Below are 17,195 nucleotides of genomic sequence, written 5' to 3' on the forward strand. Positions count from 1 at the left end.
TAATTATTTTTACACTTGTGGTTTTTTTTCTACCCACTGGCTGTTATATTACCTTCTGTGTTTTTTCCCCCATAGGTAGGTATTTGCACTATACTGACTCTTTACTATGTTTCCTCTCTGTGTGATACCTATTTAGCTTGTTTTTCATTGGTTTTCTTGAAGTTTTCACCATATTATTTGGAGAAACTTCCAGACATTTTCTGGGAGTTTTGGTGAATTGGTATGAAATGACTGCACTTGGCCCATATGTGAACAAGGCTCTAAACACACAGATCATGTGAGGGCCCCTCATGACCTCTATCATGTCGGCTCATGTGAGCAGAGGCTCACTGGCGAAGGCGTGGTCCCACTGTTTAACACTTGCTCTGCCTCCATAATGCAATGACCAGACTGCAGCATTTCCAACATTTAGGTAACAGCTAATACAAGAGAGCCTGTTTAGGATATTTATAATCCTTAAAAAACATTATTATTTTATAGACTATTACACGTGAAAGACAGAGTACTGCAGAGGTGGAGAAAGTGTATTAGGAAACTGTTTCTTATCAGGGAATGTGTGCGGTAAGCGGAGGCAGGGAGGACGGTGCAGCAGGGTAAATGATGGCGGTATCGATCTCCAATGCTCTTTTATAGCCCTGTCATGTCAGTTTAGCACTCTGGCAACTATCGCTTTAGAGCTCCATCAATACTGAACTCTGGCGCTCAGCGAAAGACAGATAGAAAGAGACAAATGGAGAGAAGGAGAGTGAGGACAAATAAATGGAAAGAAGTAAATACCAACTGCAACGTCAGGGTAAAGACTTCAGTGCTCTAAACTTCACTGAGGTGATAAGGACACTGATAGGTTAGAAGTGGGATGCTAACACTTGAATCTGACTTAGTTTAAAAGGTTTCAGTTCACTCTCCAAGTGAACATCTGTGCCACAGATTGCAACATTCTGTGTCAAAACTGTTCCTAAAATATTGCATTTTAAAAATAATGGCCATGCACTGCAAGAAACCAAAGGAAATTAAAGGATAATTAAATTCAATTAGAAAAAATGGTTAGTGGTTTGTGCAAAACATTATGCAATGATTTCTAACATCTAATTTTATGAAACTGAATTTAAAACTTAAGAACTTGCAGAGACCCTGTTCCTACTTAATTTACAAAAGAGAAAAAAAACACCTTATCGTAGACCACTGACCTCTGTATTTATGTGTAAACACGCAAAGAAAAAAGCACCATTTTTGCCATATCCACCATTGCATACATGTATGCATATGAGATGTTAATATCTTAGTTGTCCTGGTTTATTTCTTTTTTTCCAACAGTTAAACCATATATTGATTAATTCATAATATCATTGATATTGAAAAACTACATTTAGTCAGTCATTTGTAAAGTTAAATGCTGGACAGCTGTAACTAGATGCATTTAAGGGATTATCAGGTGTGGACATTGTTCTGCTTGATGTAATCATTCTCTCTGTTTGTTGTGCTGATTCACTGTAAGTGACCAAGACCTTGTTCCAGGCAAAAATGCATTCTTTGTAAAATTCAGGCGAGATCATTTGGGGCTTCAGTCTGTTATTTTTGTGAACTAAACGTCACACTCTGCATTTCTTTGCCTGAATTTGACAGACTTTCACTAGGTTTTGTGACAGATCGCTCATGACTATGCTTGAACGTGCAAAAAAATCGAGTGAAGTGTCCAATTTCCTATGTAGTTCTCATGTGAACACCAGAGACAAAGTTGGTGAAAAAAAAATTAGCCAATCAACTTTTATGTTCTTGTACTACACAGAACTATTTTATTAATTTTTTAGATTTTTAGCCAATAACGATAGCCAATAGCTTATCAATGCTCTAGTCTTTAATTATTTGGCCCTGGGGCCTGTTTAGTACCCATCCATATGTATTATGATTGGTTCTACATAAATAAACCTGACTTGATTTAATCTTTGTGTGTTACATAGAAATACAACCAGTGAAGAAGATAATTCCTGTGAAGAATCAGAATCATAAGGATCTACAGGAAACATGACACTGAGACTGTGCTAATACAGTGGATTACTACATATTGTCCACTTGTACTCATGCAACCTGCAGGCATCCCTATTGATTACCTGACACATAGAGTCAGATAACATTCATGTGGAATAGATGGATTCAGAAGCAGCCTCTTCTGATGCTCCACTTCTGTTTCGTGAAGCAGAAAATGAACCCTGTTTGCATTATCTGATAGCTGCTAAGTATTGGATTTCATCTGCTGCAAACAAAACACGCTAACATCTATTACTACAGCACGGCACTTATCAACTGGAGGGTTTAATTAACTTGTTTGGATCTGTGTGGATTAATGTTTAATTATAGGTGTCTTCTGTGCTTTGTGTTTGCCTGTTCTATGAAAACAGAGCAATGGGAAATAAAAAGTACAAAATCAATTTATCCACATTGCTCCTGGAGTTTCAGTTCTATATTTTCTACAAGAACCTTATAGATAGGGCTTCTGTAAGTTTCCAAATATTAAATTTAAGACTTGAATTAAAGACCATAATGAATGCAATTCAAGGCCTAGAGTATTTTACATCTATACTGACATAAAAAACAGAAAAGACATTAAGGAAAATTATGAGTCTGGGCTTGGTGAATTTGGCTCCAGATATGGACTTGGGTGATACCAGGTATTTGCTGATCACTTTTGGCAGGTTTATGTTGCTCTGACTTCCCATGTGACTTTGGGCTGCACAGTCTGCATTAGTGTTTGAGTGTGCACTGATAGTGAAATTCTTGGCCAATACTAACACCAATGTTTAAAATACCAATGTAGCCATTACCTGATGCTGATACAAGAGAAGTTTTTTTTTTTTTTTGGGGGGGGGGGGGGTTGGTGTGTAGCAAGTTTGTGAAAAATACTGAATATTTTGCCAGCTCTGGAAACAAAATGATGGCAGAAAGACAGATGGACATCTATTTTATAGAGGGGGGTTACTACTACTACCGTTTCGACTATTAACAATAATAATAATAATAACAACAACAAATTTGCTCATACAAATTTATGAAACATGCATTAATGTGACACAACAGATCAATGAAATGCAAGCAACACCTGGGGCTAAAGTGCTACAGTAACGACAATCTCCACTGGGGGCTGGCTCGGAAAGGGAGTTAATCCCTTTAAACTCCATGTTAAATTGTTCAACAATACAGCAGAAATAAAGATATTTCTATGCATCATGGGTTTCAACTAGCATTAACTGTTCTTATTTTTGCTCCTTACTTTGCTGTAGTTGTGTTTAAGGAGTTACACTAACAGGAGCGTCAGTGGATACTGTCATGAAGGTTATGGGAGTTTTATATCAGTTAGAGCTGAAACAATTAAAGCTATACCTACCGATGTGGCATTTCTCACAGCGCTTAGTAAAAGTTTGAACATGAACAACCCGCCTCCCTCCAAAGCCCCACCCCCTTCCCTCTGCCTGAGCACTGAGGCTCCTCCTCCTCTCATCTGATGCGCGATGGAAATGGAGGTGGAAGCAGAGGTGGAGGTCCGGTCCGTTTTGGCGTGTCCGCGGACCCCTCCCTCAGTAATCAGATGCATCATCCACCTGCCGCGGGCCCGCGGCTCCTGTTCCATCAGTAGACCTGGTCTGTGCAGTACTGGGTCAGTGTCTTCACTGCAGTGCCCAGGGGATGGGCGCGCGCACTGTGAACTCGCGGCCTTCGCGAATTTTCCGTGGTCATTTGAAGTTTCATAGTCCATACAATTATCATCCTACGTAATCCTACATTGTGTGACACCATGTACATGTACCTGTATGAGTCCCACCGTCATAAAAGCTGAGCTTTGTGCAGACCTGTTCAGTCCAGTACAGCTGACTTCCGGACTTTTATCTCCATCCTTCATTCATCAGACTCCCGTTTGTGCCCCTCAGTTGTTGTTTCTGTTAATAAATCAGTTTCTTCCCTTCCACATGTGCATGTCAGTTCTATCCAAACACATCCTAGACAGTAGACTGTGGTCAGTGACAGGAGAAGCAGCGCCAGTGAAGCGTCAGATTCAGAGGGACACATATCGGATGTGAGACAGCGATAATAGATCGGATGCTGGACGGCCGTAATGGATGATTGACAGGAGGCTCAGTCAGGTTCGGGCAATTATTTTATTCGGACCGACTAAAATGATTGGTCAGACTTTTATTAGAAATATATGAGAATTAAACATTTTTGAGTTTCAATACCTGGTGGATTTCTTTTACATTTTAGTTTGACACACACTTATTAGGAGCATTTTAAGATGACAAAAGAAAAGTGTAAAAATGCCACATCATACGGTATAGCTTTAATCGATTAATCGACTTGAATCAATTTTAAAAATTATCTGATTACTATTTTCCAGAATCAAAGCATCATTTCTTTCATTTCACTGTCACTAAACATTGGTTCCACTGTTGTGTTTCACATGGTCTATTTTATTATTATTTTTTATTGTGACACAAACGACGCCAGGGTCAACACAAAGTTGCATGTTAGTTACATCTTAGTTGTGAGTAAGTTGGATACAAATGGGTTGAAAACTGCAGTGCAGTGCAGTTTGTAGAACAAGTTGTTTGTCATTTTCAGAAATGTATTTCATATTGTTACTATTTATTTGCAAATTCAAATACTTGTTTTATGAAATCAAAGAAAATAATTGATAGATTAATCGAATACTAAAATAATTGATAGCTGCAGCTCTAATAACAGGAACTGGCATAACTTAGCTGCATTAGCTGATGTTAACATTAATTTGTGTTGAATTATAGGGTCTGACAACTAGCCTGCTACTGAGCTCATGTGACCACGATTAGTGTGTTTATGGGTTTCATGATTTTGACTTTACTGTTATAAAACACAACTATATGCATCAAAATGTATTAAGGAGCTTAAATTACGCAATGGCATTTGTTATTATACCCTTACTCGATGTGGACGGTGAAATATTGACATACAAGGAGGCTGATGGCAGCAAAGTGAATATCCATAGGTATACATTAGTTGATCCTTGCAATCATTGGTTTCATGCTAATCATGTTGTATAGTTTTATCACAGCGTGACAAATACAGATTTGACACAAAACAGATTAAAAAGTTAGTTAATGCAACTTATGCAATAAATTAAAGACATTTGAAAAGTGTTGATTCATTCAATTCAAATCATTTGATTAGATTTAATTGTTTCAACGACTTTTCAATGACCCATGGAAACCTTGCATAGAATAACAAAACCAAATCCCATCACTTGACATTGTGTGGGTAGGTGTGGGGGTGTGTGATACTGACCGGTCACAGGAGCAGGCCTCAAGCACACAGAGCAGGTTGTAGATGATGAAGGTGAAGATGACGGCTGTGATAGTTCCACGGGGGATGGAGTAGCTGGGATTCTTCAGGTCACCTGAGAGATAATCATGTTAACAACAGCACATTTGTATTCTGAGTAGTTATCATATCACATACATTACCCAGCTTCACCTACCTGACATGTTAGAACCAGCCATGATGCCTGTGCAGCCATTAAACATTACAGCAAAAACGGTGGCAAAGTTCATCATGTTTCCTGTTGTATAATCCAAAGTGTAGTCAGCTGTGAAGGGAGATAACAGCAGATAGACCTTTGTAGTCACTCCTTTATCAACATCATCAGTCTCCACATGGAAAGTTCAATTTGGTTTGTTGGCAGACATTCCTCTCCACCTGTGCACCACCAAACTTCATCATGTTTTACAGCTTTGGAGAGAAGCATTCTCTACAAATCTCTGTTGTTTACAGAGTAGCCTGGAATCAATCACAAGAAGCAGCAGGATCCATTTATAAAAAATCAATTTCACAGCTTTGATCGGCAAAAGGCCCTCTCTGTCTTATTTATCTGCACCTACACAACACCTTTCTAGTAAAATAACACTGTTTAAGAAGTGTGAATGTGTACATTTATAATGCATATTATGTCTACTAAACAAAACTAGGTGTATGCAGTAGTCAATCTTGGGATAATTCAAAGCCTGTGAGTGTTGTGGTCCTCACGTGTGCTTGAGTTACAGCAATTAGTTTAGTAATCATGTGCTTAGAGATAAATCCCTGCGAACAGAGGGGGAAACTTGGTCAGAACATGTAAAGCATCTAATTACAGATTAGTAAAAAAAAACAAAAAAACAAGGCCACAAAGGCAATAGAGTTGAGGTGCAAGAGAAGTGGGAAAATGACAAATCGGTCACTGATAACAGTATTATAATAATCTTTTTGAAGGTTGTGGCAACTATAATAACTCACAAGAATGAAACAATGACATTCTCCGTCTCAGTCAAATGCTCTGCATTACAATGTCTGGTGATAGCCTCTAAAAAAATCCCAGTGTGGAAATGCTTTGTACATAATGACAACCTAATCCTGGGCAACACTGAGCCAAAAACCTACACCAAGTCAGTCAAGTTATTAAACATCATGTATTGAGCTTATTGATAAAAAAGAGCTCTTTGTGTTCTTTTCTTATAACTAATGTAAGGTGTTACAGTTTTGATTTAAACTACAGATTATGTGGTCCAGCAGATAATTTATTGTTTAATTTCATTTTTAATGTGTTTCTAAAACCTCAGATCTCCTGCTTTGTATTTGCTTTTAAAAAGAAGAGGACTTGTTCATGTATTACCTTCACCCGAAACAAAAAATGTGAAAAATCTATTGAATTACTCCTGAAAACTGAAAATTGAACTTGCTTAATCCATTTTTATTCCCTAAGAACTATAGACATTGATAACAACTGAAGCTGGTGGAATTTATTGTGGCTTTACTAAACTGAATATTATACACATCTATTTACCTTTGTCTTGTGTCTTGACAAATTGATTTTTGATCTGAATATCAGAATAATTTCAGCGTTTCAAGATTTTTAAACTATGGACAATATCAAAGAATTTCACTACCTAATTGAACTTTTCAATTTAATCCAAAACTAAAGTTGGAGGTGTGAAAGCTTCCCTGTCTTTGTCAAGTTCAAGATGAATCATCATTCAGTTCACTTCTGGTGTGAAAACACTTAATTAAATTTTCTGACTTTCTGGCCTTTCACAGGAGGTTACAGCGTGCCATTGGCCACTAAGAAATAAAAAAGAACTTGAAGAAGGAAAAATTAAAAGAAAGAGACAGGGATAGGAAAGAAATAGAGTATAATGAAGTAATAAAAATGTTTAAATGTATATTTGTGCTTGTAAGAATGTATTTCCTGTAAATGTACATGACAAGAGAGAACATATGAGTAGAATGGAGTTCAATGCCACTTGAGGACAAAGAAATTACACCAGCAGGATATAAATCTGTTCATTAAAATTTTTCTTCATTCAAACAGAAAAGGTTGATCAACAATACATCAGACTCAGACACACACCCATGTACAGACCTCTAATCTGCTAAATTTGTCATAGAATAACCAGGAACATGATCACAAATAGCCATGAAAGTGGTTCCCAGTCAGTTGTCTTATTAGTTATGAGCCTCTGAAAATAGTAGGCGTATGTTTAAAATGATTGTAATTCCTAAATGGCTGATGCAATAATTTTTTTTAAACCTGTTGAATTAAAGCTGAAAGTGCACACTTTAATCACAGGTTGATTGCCTCCTTTCAGATCCACTGTGGTGGTGCATTTGGACCTGTCTGTACAAACCAGCATCGCATATGTGGGTGATGGCAGCAGGACATAAATTTGCCATGTGAAAACAAACTAACTGTACCACATATAGTGACACAAATGTAGCCTTGATTTGGACTTACAGGTGTGAGACGGCCATTAAAAGTGATCAACACCAGAATTAGTCCATTTATCTTTGGGAAAGTATTCTTTGTTACATACTGTTTTATAAAAAATTCTATAATGGACTATGACATTTAAACCTAGGTCAAAACTGCATTATTCATACCTACTGGAATGACATCAGAGGTAAACACAGCAGAGACTAATAAGCTGCTCTGATGATTGATATGAACCCACATACACTGCTAGAATCTCATTTTTGTCTGTGGAAATACTTGCCCCACAGGTTCCCCAGCAGCGTGTCTAGCTTGAAACTGGTGAAGTTTGCAGTGGTGGCAAATGGAGGGCCTGTTCCGTTGGCTGTCGGGGTGGATGGAGGGGGTAGGACAATGACACGAGGGTGTACGACAAAGAAGCTGATGAAGATGGTGCCCAGGACAAACATAACCACAAGGAAGATGAGGAAAGTGGCCTTGGCGTAGATGTGGGCTCCCACAAGACACACCAGCAGGCAGAGAAGGGCGATGACCGTCCCGTAGAGCAGAGACCACCAGTAGCCAGATGGCAGGACCTGGAAGGAGGAGGTGGCTACTGTCCCAGCTGAACAAGAGCCACAGAAACATCGGAATGACTGACATCGGGAGTGTAACGTACAGCAAAAAACATTAAGAATGTGATCAATAATGCAACAATACATCTGACCCTTGCTGTGAGTCTTCAGCTTAAGCTTCCTGCTCTTTTTTATAAGCTGCTTTAAAAGCATATAGCGAGATATGTCCTGCATCTGCACTTACGAGCAGAGCAGTATTCTTCCATTTACTATTGCTCTATAGGTCAGCAAGGATTGCGGCCATGCCACTGTAATAAAACATTTTTAATGTGTTTCTACAACCTTATATCTCCTTCTTTGTGTTCACTTTTGAAAAAAGAGAGGACTTCATGTATTACTTTCACCCAAAACTAAAAATTTTGAGTAATCTACTTAGTTAATCCAAAAAAATTGATAAATTAACTTGCTTAACCCATTTATACTCCATAAGAACTATAGTCACTGGATAACAATTGAAGGTGGTGGAAAAAAGCAATGTAAATACATCATTAAATGTGACTAATACTAAAGGTTATAAATCAAAAATCGTCACCATGTCATATAGTCAGATTTCATTATATTATGTCAGTTAGTCAGTGTTACATCATTTTAGTATGTCTTTATGTACATATAGTACAACCTGACTTCTTTAAAGTGGAAATGTAGTTTAACTTGTTTTAACCTTGTTTTTACACCAACTAAATCCAAATCTTCTCACATCCCAGGAAGCACTGCAGACCCATTTCAATTAAAAAATGCACACAGATCTTTCACTCGCGTCATTTTCAAGCCTTTAACATCATGACTTACCTTCTGGAACTCCAAATGTGGCAACGATGGCTTCAACCAGACCGAGTACAAACAGAGCGCAGCCACACACATTCGCCAAGAAGAACATGAGGCCGATGCTGCCCCCGAACTCTGGGCCCAAGGCTCGGCTGATCATGTCTGCGTCAGGTTGAGGATACATGCTTTTATTTTAGAAGACTCTGTGTAACAACAGGGTGGTGTGCTTGTATGTCTAGTGTAACACATACCAGATGTGTTTAACAATAAGGTTGGACTGATTCTCAACCTGGACAATAACAGGATCTTATATGAAGTATTTTTTTTTTTTTTTTTTTTTTTTTTACAATTATCAGTGTAATTTTTTTGGTTGTCAGCACATAATTTGGCTTCAATTCTCTCTACTTTCTGCACCACAATCTGGGACGGGTGCTTCGGGATGACTACAAATTTAAGTTGTAGGAGTTTTATTTCCCTTTTTCTGTCTTTTATTTCATAAAACCTATGGGTGGTGTTATAAGAAATGCTGCTGGGGAGCTCCCTGGCACCCTTTTTGTTTAAAGGTAAGGTAGAACAGTTGTCTTTTAATGAAACATAAGCCAACAATTATTTCAACAAAGTGTTGTATGGAAGTTTGACTTATTCTATATTTCAAAACCAAGATTTTAACTTTGTATTTTTACTGTAATTGTATATTCAAGGCCTTCCCAAATATTATAAAGGGGTAGATACAGCACCCAAGCCATTTTGGGTCTCACCAAACCCTCCAGGAGATAAAGCAATTTGGGAAAATGAATGAATGAATGAATGAATGAATGAATGAATGAAGATCTAATGGCTGCAGCCCCTGGTGAACATCTTTACCAAGTTTTGTTTTTAGCTTTTTGGACATTGTTTTTGCCCTGTATCTGCTGTATGGTAAAAGTAATCATCTAAATAGATTTTTGACTGAAAAAGGAACAGTTTTCTTGTGTGAGGAGCCCTAAACTCCCCACTCATGTACTTCAGACTTCCACAAACTTAGCAAAAAGACTGGAACACACAGAGTGGAAAATCCTAGAATTGGCTCCAAATGGGAGAGGTACTGGGGAAAAATACATCTAAAAATACGTCTGCAGAGCATACATCAGTGAAATGAGGATATTTTTAAAGACACAAAGAAAGTTTAACTAGAGTGTGAGAATGAGGAAACAGAAAAATGCCTTTGTTTAACATGAAAGTCTAAAAGCACTGCTGTTGCTGGTGTTACCACACTGGCTTTCACATGCCAGTGTCATGTGATGGTCCATATAATAAGGATACAATAGGCGCCTCCAGCATCTAGGGCTCCATTGGTAGAGATGGCACACACTGACAGCACGGTCATGCTGATGATGAAATAGGCCACCAGGAACATGGCAATAGCTTGGTACAGTCCACAGTGACCCACCACAAATCCTACAGCCAGTAAGAAAACAAAGCACATGTTAGAGAAGTGGGCGAAAGTCAAAAAGCCATGGTCACTGGTCAGAAGACTGAAAGCAGAACTTTGGCCCAAACTATAACACTAAAGCGGTTAAAAAGAGGGAAGTTAAAATTTCCCAGGAAAAGTCCATGTACACAGTACTAGAAATGCAGCATGGTACAGGACTCATTCATTTTCAAATACTTTGCTATGATAAATAATCAAATATATGTCAATGGGAATAGACCGTAACTGTTTGGTGATTGTTTCACATACATGCACATTTCATTTGTTGAAGACAGTGAAGAAACAGAAACAAAGTAACTGCCTGTTGATACAACAAATGACTCACCATGTTACTCATTCTGCAAAAGTGAAACTGGAATCACATGGTGAAAGAAATTCCAGCTTCTTCTCTATCTTTACAGAGATAACTGTACCAGACTTATCAGACTAACCAGACTTAACCACACTATCAGACTAACCAGACTTATCCATGCATTTATCTCTAGCAGGTTAGACTACTGTAACGGCTTTCTCACTGGACTCTCTAAACGAGCTGTAACACAGCTGCAGTACATCCAGACTGCTGGTGCTCGGGTCCTGACTAGAACCAGGAAGTACAACCATACTAGTCCTGCGCTCAGGTCTCTGCACTGGCTTCCCGTCTCTCAGAGAATAGACTTTAAAACAGTTCTGCTGGTCTATAAGTCTCTCCATGGTCTAGCCCCAAAGTACATCTCTAACATGTTGGTCCTATATGAACTATCTCGGACCCTGAGAAGCTCAGTGACAGGTCTTTTGCTGGTGCCCAGAGTCAGGACTAACCAGGGTGAAGCTACGTTTCAGTTCCATGCAGCTAAACTCTGGAACAGTTTTTCTGATGATGTGAGACAGGGCTCTACTGTGACTATGTTTAAGTCCAGGCTGAAAATGGCTCTGTTCAACTGGGCATATAACAACTGAAAGGGTTCTATCTGCACTCTTCTCTTTTACTTGATTTTAATTGATTATTATTTATGATTTATTGATTATGTTTTAATTGTAATTGTGTGTTTTTAACTTGTCTCTTTGTCATTTTTGTAAAGCATCAGTTGACACACACACACACACACACATATATATATATATATATATATATATATGAAGAGTTCCAAATGTATTTATTTTTTCTCTGCTTCAATGATAAAGCAAGAAGAAACATGAACAGTTGACAAACAGATCTTAATAGTCTGTGAATTAGACACAACATGACATTTTGTTTTTGATACAGGTCAATTTGACACATCAGAATTTATCCATGCTTGATTCGGTATTCAGTCACATTTGTAAATATAAACTCGGCTTCTTCCACTCCATTTCAGACATAAAGTGTTGTTAAAGAGCCATGTTAAAGAGCCTGTACATTGAGTGGCTTTTTTTTTTCTTTCTTTTGGTTGACTTCCTTCAATATTTTGGAGTGTTCTGTTAAATTTTGTAATTTCTTTTTGCCTTTTGTTCACCTCTTTATTTTGATCCTACTTACGTTCAAAATAAAGTCTAGCATTATCATTAATATTAAATTTATTGAAAAGTCAAAGATTTTAATTACTTACACCATGAAGCTTGTGTTTTTATTATATTTCATTTATTAGTTTCCTCGTTGATTTGACTATAAGTGGGATTATACAAAACCCCTGCATTAATTCTCATCAAACTTAGTGGACACATAAGGTATGAACCAAGCAAAACCACATTCATTTTTAAAGCAGTTATTCACTGCCAAACAAAGTGAAGGTGCCTTTAATTAATTTTTACCTTCTTTTCATTAATGCCCATTGTGAAAGATTCTGGGGGGATATAGCAATCTAACTGCAGAATATAATATCCATAATTATGTTTTCATCAGCGTATAATCGCATGAAAAGAACCTTTGTCTTAACTGTATCTTATCTAACTGTTTACATCAGAGGCTCTAAAAATGTTTCAGCTCGAGACCCAAAAACACAAAACTGGTGTCTCCCTAAAACCTAAAGTTGTGAATACATGGAGAAAATTTCAACTTTTTTTTTTTTACTGACTCTTTCACCTTCAAAACAGTGTAAACCAAATGCACTTCATAGCCAGATCCTGCCGGGGGAAAATGTCAGCTACAACACATGTGGCACAATGGCACCTACAACAACACTAGTAACAGACATACAAAACACACTGTACACAAACACAACTCTCCCTTTTCTGCTGTAAAAATACTGTCACTGAAAGAGTCTTTACACTGAAAAAATTCTTTTGAATCATAACATCATTATCATAACATTTGGAGTAAGATAACATTTTCAGAGAATCTCAGTGTGAGAATCTCAATGTTTTGGAAAGGCAGGTTAACATCAGAGGGAGCAAATATCCTCCATTGAGTCTGCTGTGTTTCTACATGTTTCTAGTTTTGAACTGACTTCCTCCTGTTTTTTTCTGTTTTATGGCCAGTGGAATCCAGCATTAAGGTACAATACCAGTTAACTAAAAAAACAATAATAACAGAAACAACAAACTAAAATAATAACGAGGGGCTTCCACATTGTTTTGTGGCCATGGTATGTGATGAAGGAAGTATTCAGTTGTTGACAATGTACAACTTAACTCAATATCATGAGTAAACAAGAGATCTTAGGAGACCTGATCTTGAAAAAGACCAATGATCTACATAAGAGTCACATTTACAAGCTAATTTTAACTTCTACATTTATTGCATTTTTGTTGCATCTTCAAAAAAACAAACTTCTTCCAAGATCAGCTACTCTTATTTTTTCCTACCGGTCTGTGTTTTCTCCAGCATTGCCTGCTATCTCATATTGATTTTACTGTCCCTATAATCTGTTTTTCTTATTTCCTTTCCCTCTGTGTTGTGCTGACAATAGAATAACTCCTTGTGTTAAAATTATTCTGACACCTTGTTTTCCTCTTTTCTGTACAGATCTCATTTAAGTTCCCTGATGTCTCATTTTAGTCCAATACCTGCACTGCTCATTTGGGATTATATTTCCCTAGTGTCCATATATGTCAGCTATTGGAGTCACTTTAGACCATTTCAGACACATGATTTCCACATTTTCTACGATGACCTTTGTCTGCATACATTTATCAGACATACATTTATTTATCAGTAGGTGAGACTAACAACATCAAGATTTACCGTTATCTGCATCCTGCTCTGAGAGTCACATGTTCACACAACACCAGAACCAGACATTCACGGAAAAGTTTAGCAGTGATTTACAAATGTATGACACATTTACAAAGGTTTGCTTCATTTTAACGTATATTTTAACTCAAACATTGGTTTATTACTGTTGTTTAAAATAGTGTTATAAATTACACATGAGTAATACAGTAGTAATAAACCAAACACAGATTTGGTTTATTTTTATTTTCGAATATCAACATTTATGATGATACTTTTACAGCTGGGTTACCCATGAACACATACTTCATTGAGATTTTCAAGGCTTTTGAATTGAACCGTGGTTTCACATCCGCAATGAAAGCCCTGTTAGTTCCTGTGTAGACTGGCATGTTACAGTCTAACAGTGTAAAGTTCTGCACACAGCTACTACGTGTGTTCATGTGAGTATACACACTATGTGTGTTCACTGCACAGCAGCTGACATCTCACGAGACTGGAGGGAGGGGGTTAGAATGAGTTAGAAAACAACTTGAAGGTGCAGTGAGGATTAAAATACACAAACCCACATAATTAGAAAAGACAGAAGATAGAAAAAAGCATGGTATTACACATTAAATGCTATTTTTTAATTGTCATTGGCCTGATTTTTTTTTTGGCACTGACAGAAAAGTTGTAAAGGCCTTGACTGCAGGGATCATTCGTGATCATGGGCTCTCTTCCACCGGCTCAACTTTGTAACAAAAAATGAGAACTTGAGGCATGAACTAAAATGACTTAAATCAGCTATTTTACTCTCAAACTTACACATTACTTGACAACAAAGAGAAGTGCTTCTCATGACAGAAGTTGGCCAAGTTTCTATAGAACAATGTGATAAAAGCACCTTGAGGAGGTTTCATTTCTATTTCTCACTTTCTGTTCTGTATGACTTAGAGGAAAGGATCAGGCCATGTGAAATTCATTACTTTTTGTATAATAAAAATCTCGTTTTTATTTTATTTATTTCAATTTCATGCTAACCCATTCATTTTTCTAGTCAATGCCATTACACAGTTTGCAATCCAGTGAGATTCAACCCTGCTAGTTCAGCTCTGGGTCAATATGTATCATATTACTTTGTTAATGGTCCAAAACACAGAGCAATTGTATGTAGATAAGAATTAATACGCATGTGACAAGTGATTTCATCCATATCACATCAGTTATATGCTCTAATGTTACACAGAAAGGGTTGCACTGCAGTAGGCCTACTTGCATCTGACAGCAATACTACAAACGTCACTGATGTGAACATCAGTATAGATAGCTAGATAGTTTTTTTTTTTTTTTTAATTTCAAACATATTCAACATTCACAATACATACATAGCACATTTACATTTACTTCTCTTCCCATGTTTGAAAAGGAATAGGCAGAAGTATAAAATTCTATGCTCCTACTTCCTTCCTATTACACACAACTCAAATGATTTTGTTTAATTAAAGAACAAAACAGTACAAAACAATGAGCAAAACGGTTAGATTTCTTTCTATATTCGCTGCCATTACCATCCTAGATTAAACTGCTTTTCCTCATCCTTACATTTATTTAAAAATTTAATTTTATATATATTCCTTTAAACTAGTTTATGTTTCTACTTTGCCTTTATTCCTTTATTCGTGTGAGTAAGCCAGGGATAGATGCTTTTATACAATTCTCTGTCTGATGTCTATTTGACTGTTGTTTATTTTCATTTTCAGCTAATCCTGTAAAGCCCTGTGAGGCAACCTTGTTGTGATATAGGGCTCTACAAATAAAACTGAACTGAATTGAATGTCTTACTCTATGAATTCATCTTGGGGAAATGGTCCAGACTGTTCAAAACCATCTATGTTTATCCAGGTTAGGGCAAAATTGTCAATATAACACAGAAGTATGTATAAGTATGAAACAACTTTTTAAGACACTCTTACAATGTGCTTAATGCAATAAAAACACGGAACTCTTGTGGGTTGACACAGCACTGTGCAGTGATTTATGTGGAGGTCACCATCAGCACTCACCTATTCTGAGGAACACCACCACGCTGAACATGGACAGCAAAGTTGGGATGACCACCCCGAAGAAGGTGGACAGTTTCTTGGCTTGTCTCTGGTGGGTGGACCTCTGCCGGGGGCTGTCCGGGAGCTGCTCCACGGCCTGGCCGGCCGGAGGTGCCCGCCGCTCGGACTCATTGACGCTCGCGGAGAGGCGGTAGTGGAGGAGAGGAGTCCGCTCCGTCATAGTGGGACCTGTTCACCGGATGGTCCTCCGGTGAGTTTTACAGAAACTTGTCGGCACTTACTGGTATATCTCTGTAACGTACGTCTATTAAAATGTATAAAACTTAGACGTGGTTCTTCTCCAAACAGGGTGCTTTCAGTGACGACTGGTTAAACCGAAACCTCAACTAGCTACATAGCAAAGCAGGAAATAAGTGCCTCCGTTATTGATACAAATAAATTAAAAGCAAACCAGCTCTCCCGGCATTAATACTGTACTTAACAGTCCTTGTACATGGTATTAAATGTCAGTAGAAAACTTCTACTGTTGATTCGGAGAATTTCTGTGTAAAACTGATTGATTATCATGTGACGTTCAACCACCAGCACAAAACAATCACACGCTAACTTCCGGTTATTACTTTCAGAATAAAAGGTCGCATCCCCGACCTTTTTGGACGTCAAGCAAAACATTACAAATACTGCTACTTTATGCATTTCATGTGTGTCATTGCTAACGGGGAGCAGGATGACAAAACAGTAATTACAAATAGATTCAGTGTAAAGCATTACATAATTCCAATATATTTTTTATTATCAGTATTATTATCATCATCATCATCATCATCATCATTATTATTATTATTATTATTATTATTATTATTATTATTATTATTATTATTATTATTATTATTAACAACAACAACAATAATAATAATAATAATCAGCAGCAGCAGCATCAATATGATCACTGCAATAAGTGTTTTTATTTTGTCCCTTTATGTTCATTTGGGTTTACATTGTCATCTATGTTTGCAAAATCCCAGTAGTCTGTCATTTTTATAATGTTTCTTTTTTATATGTAGTGTACAAAGTAAATAAAGCGTACAAGGATCTTTGAATTTAGTTTAGTTTAGTTTAGTTTAGTTTAGTTTAGTTTAGTTTAGTTTAGTTTAGTTTAGCAGTTCATTCTGTGGACACTGACTTCACAGTGAGCAGACAAGATTAGATACCAAACATGACTTATGGAATACTTAAAATAAAATTAATCCATAGATAGGCACTGTTAAGTTAATCAGTTAGTCTAAATTGTCCATAGGTGTGAATGTGAGAGAGATTGTTTGTCTCTATAAGTCAGCCCTGCAATGAAGTGGTGACATGTCCAGGGTGTACCCCGCCTTCGCCCATAAGTAGCTGGGATAGGCTCCAG

The 17,195-nt window shown here is 37.3% G+C and overlaps 1 protein-coding gene across 1 annotated transcript in view; it reads right to left on the minus strand.

The window, feature by feature from the left end:
- Positions 1-16,007, minus strand: part of LOC115431964 (solute carrier family 12 member 9) — a 73,365-nt gene extending 57,358 nt beyond the window's left edge. Inside the window, exons 1-6 of the mRNA XM_030152701.1 lie at positions 15,788-16,007; positions 10,444-10,578; positions 9,166-9,303; positions 8,046-8,366; positions 5,501-5,608; positions 5,308-5,419 (exon numbers count right to left, since the gene is read on the minus strand). Of these exons, the coding sequence (XP_030008561.1) occupies positions 5,308-5,419; positions 5,501-5,608; positions 8,046-8,366; positions 9,166-9,303; positions 10,444-10,578; positions 15,788-16,007 (1,034 nt within the window). The remainder of the gene's footprint in view (positions 1-5,307; positions 5,420-5,500; positions 5,609-8,045; positions 8,367-9,165; positions 9,304-10,443; positions 10,579-15,787) is intronic.
- Between the last annotated feature and the right edge of the window lie 1,188 nt (positions 16,008-17,195).

The sequence above is a fragment of the Sphaeramia orbicularis genome, chromosome 13, assembly GCF_902148855.1.
Source record: "Sphaeramia orbicularis chromosome 13, fSphaOr1.1, whole genome shotgun sequence".
NCBI classification, from domain to species: domain Eukaryota; kingdom Metazoa; phylum Chordata; class Actinopteri; order Kurtiformes; family Apogonidae; genus Sphaeramia; species Sphaeramia orbicularis.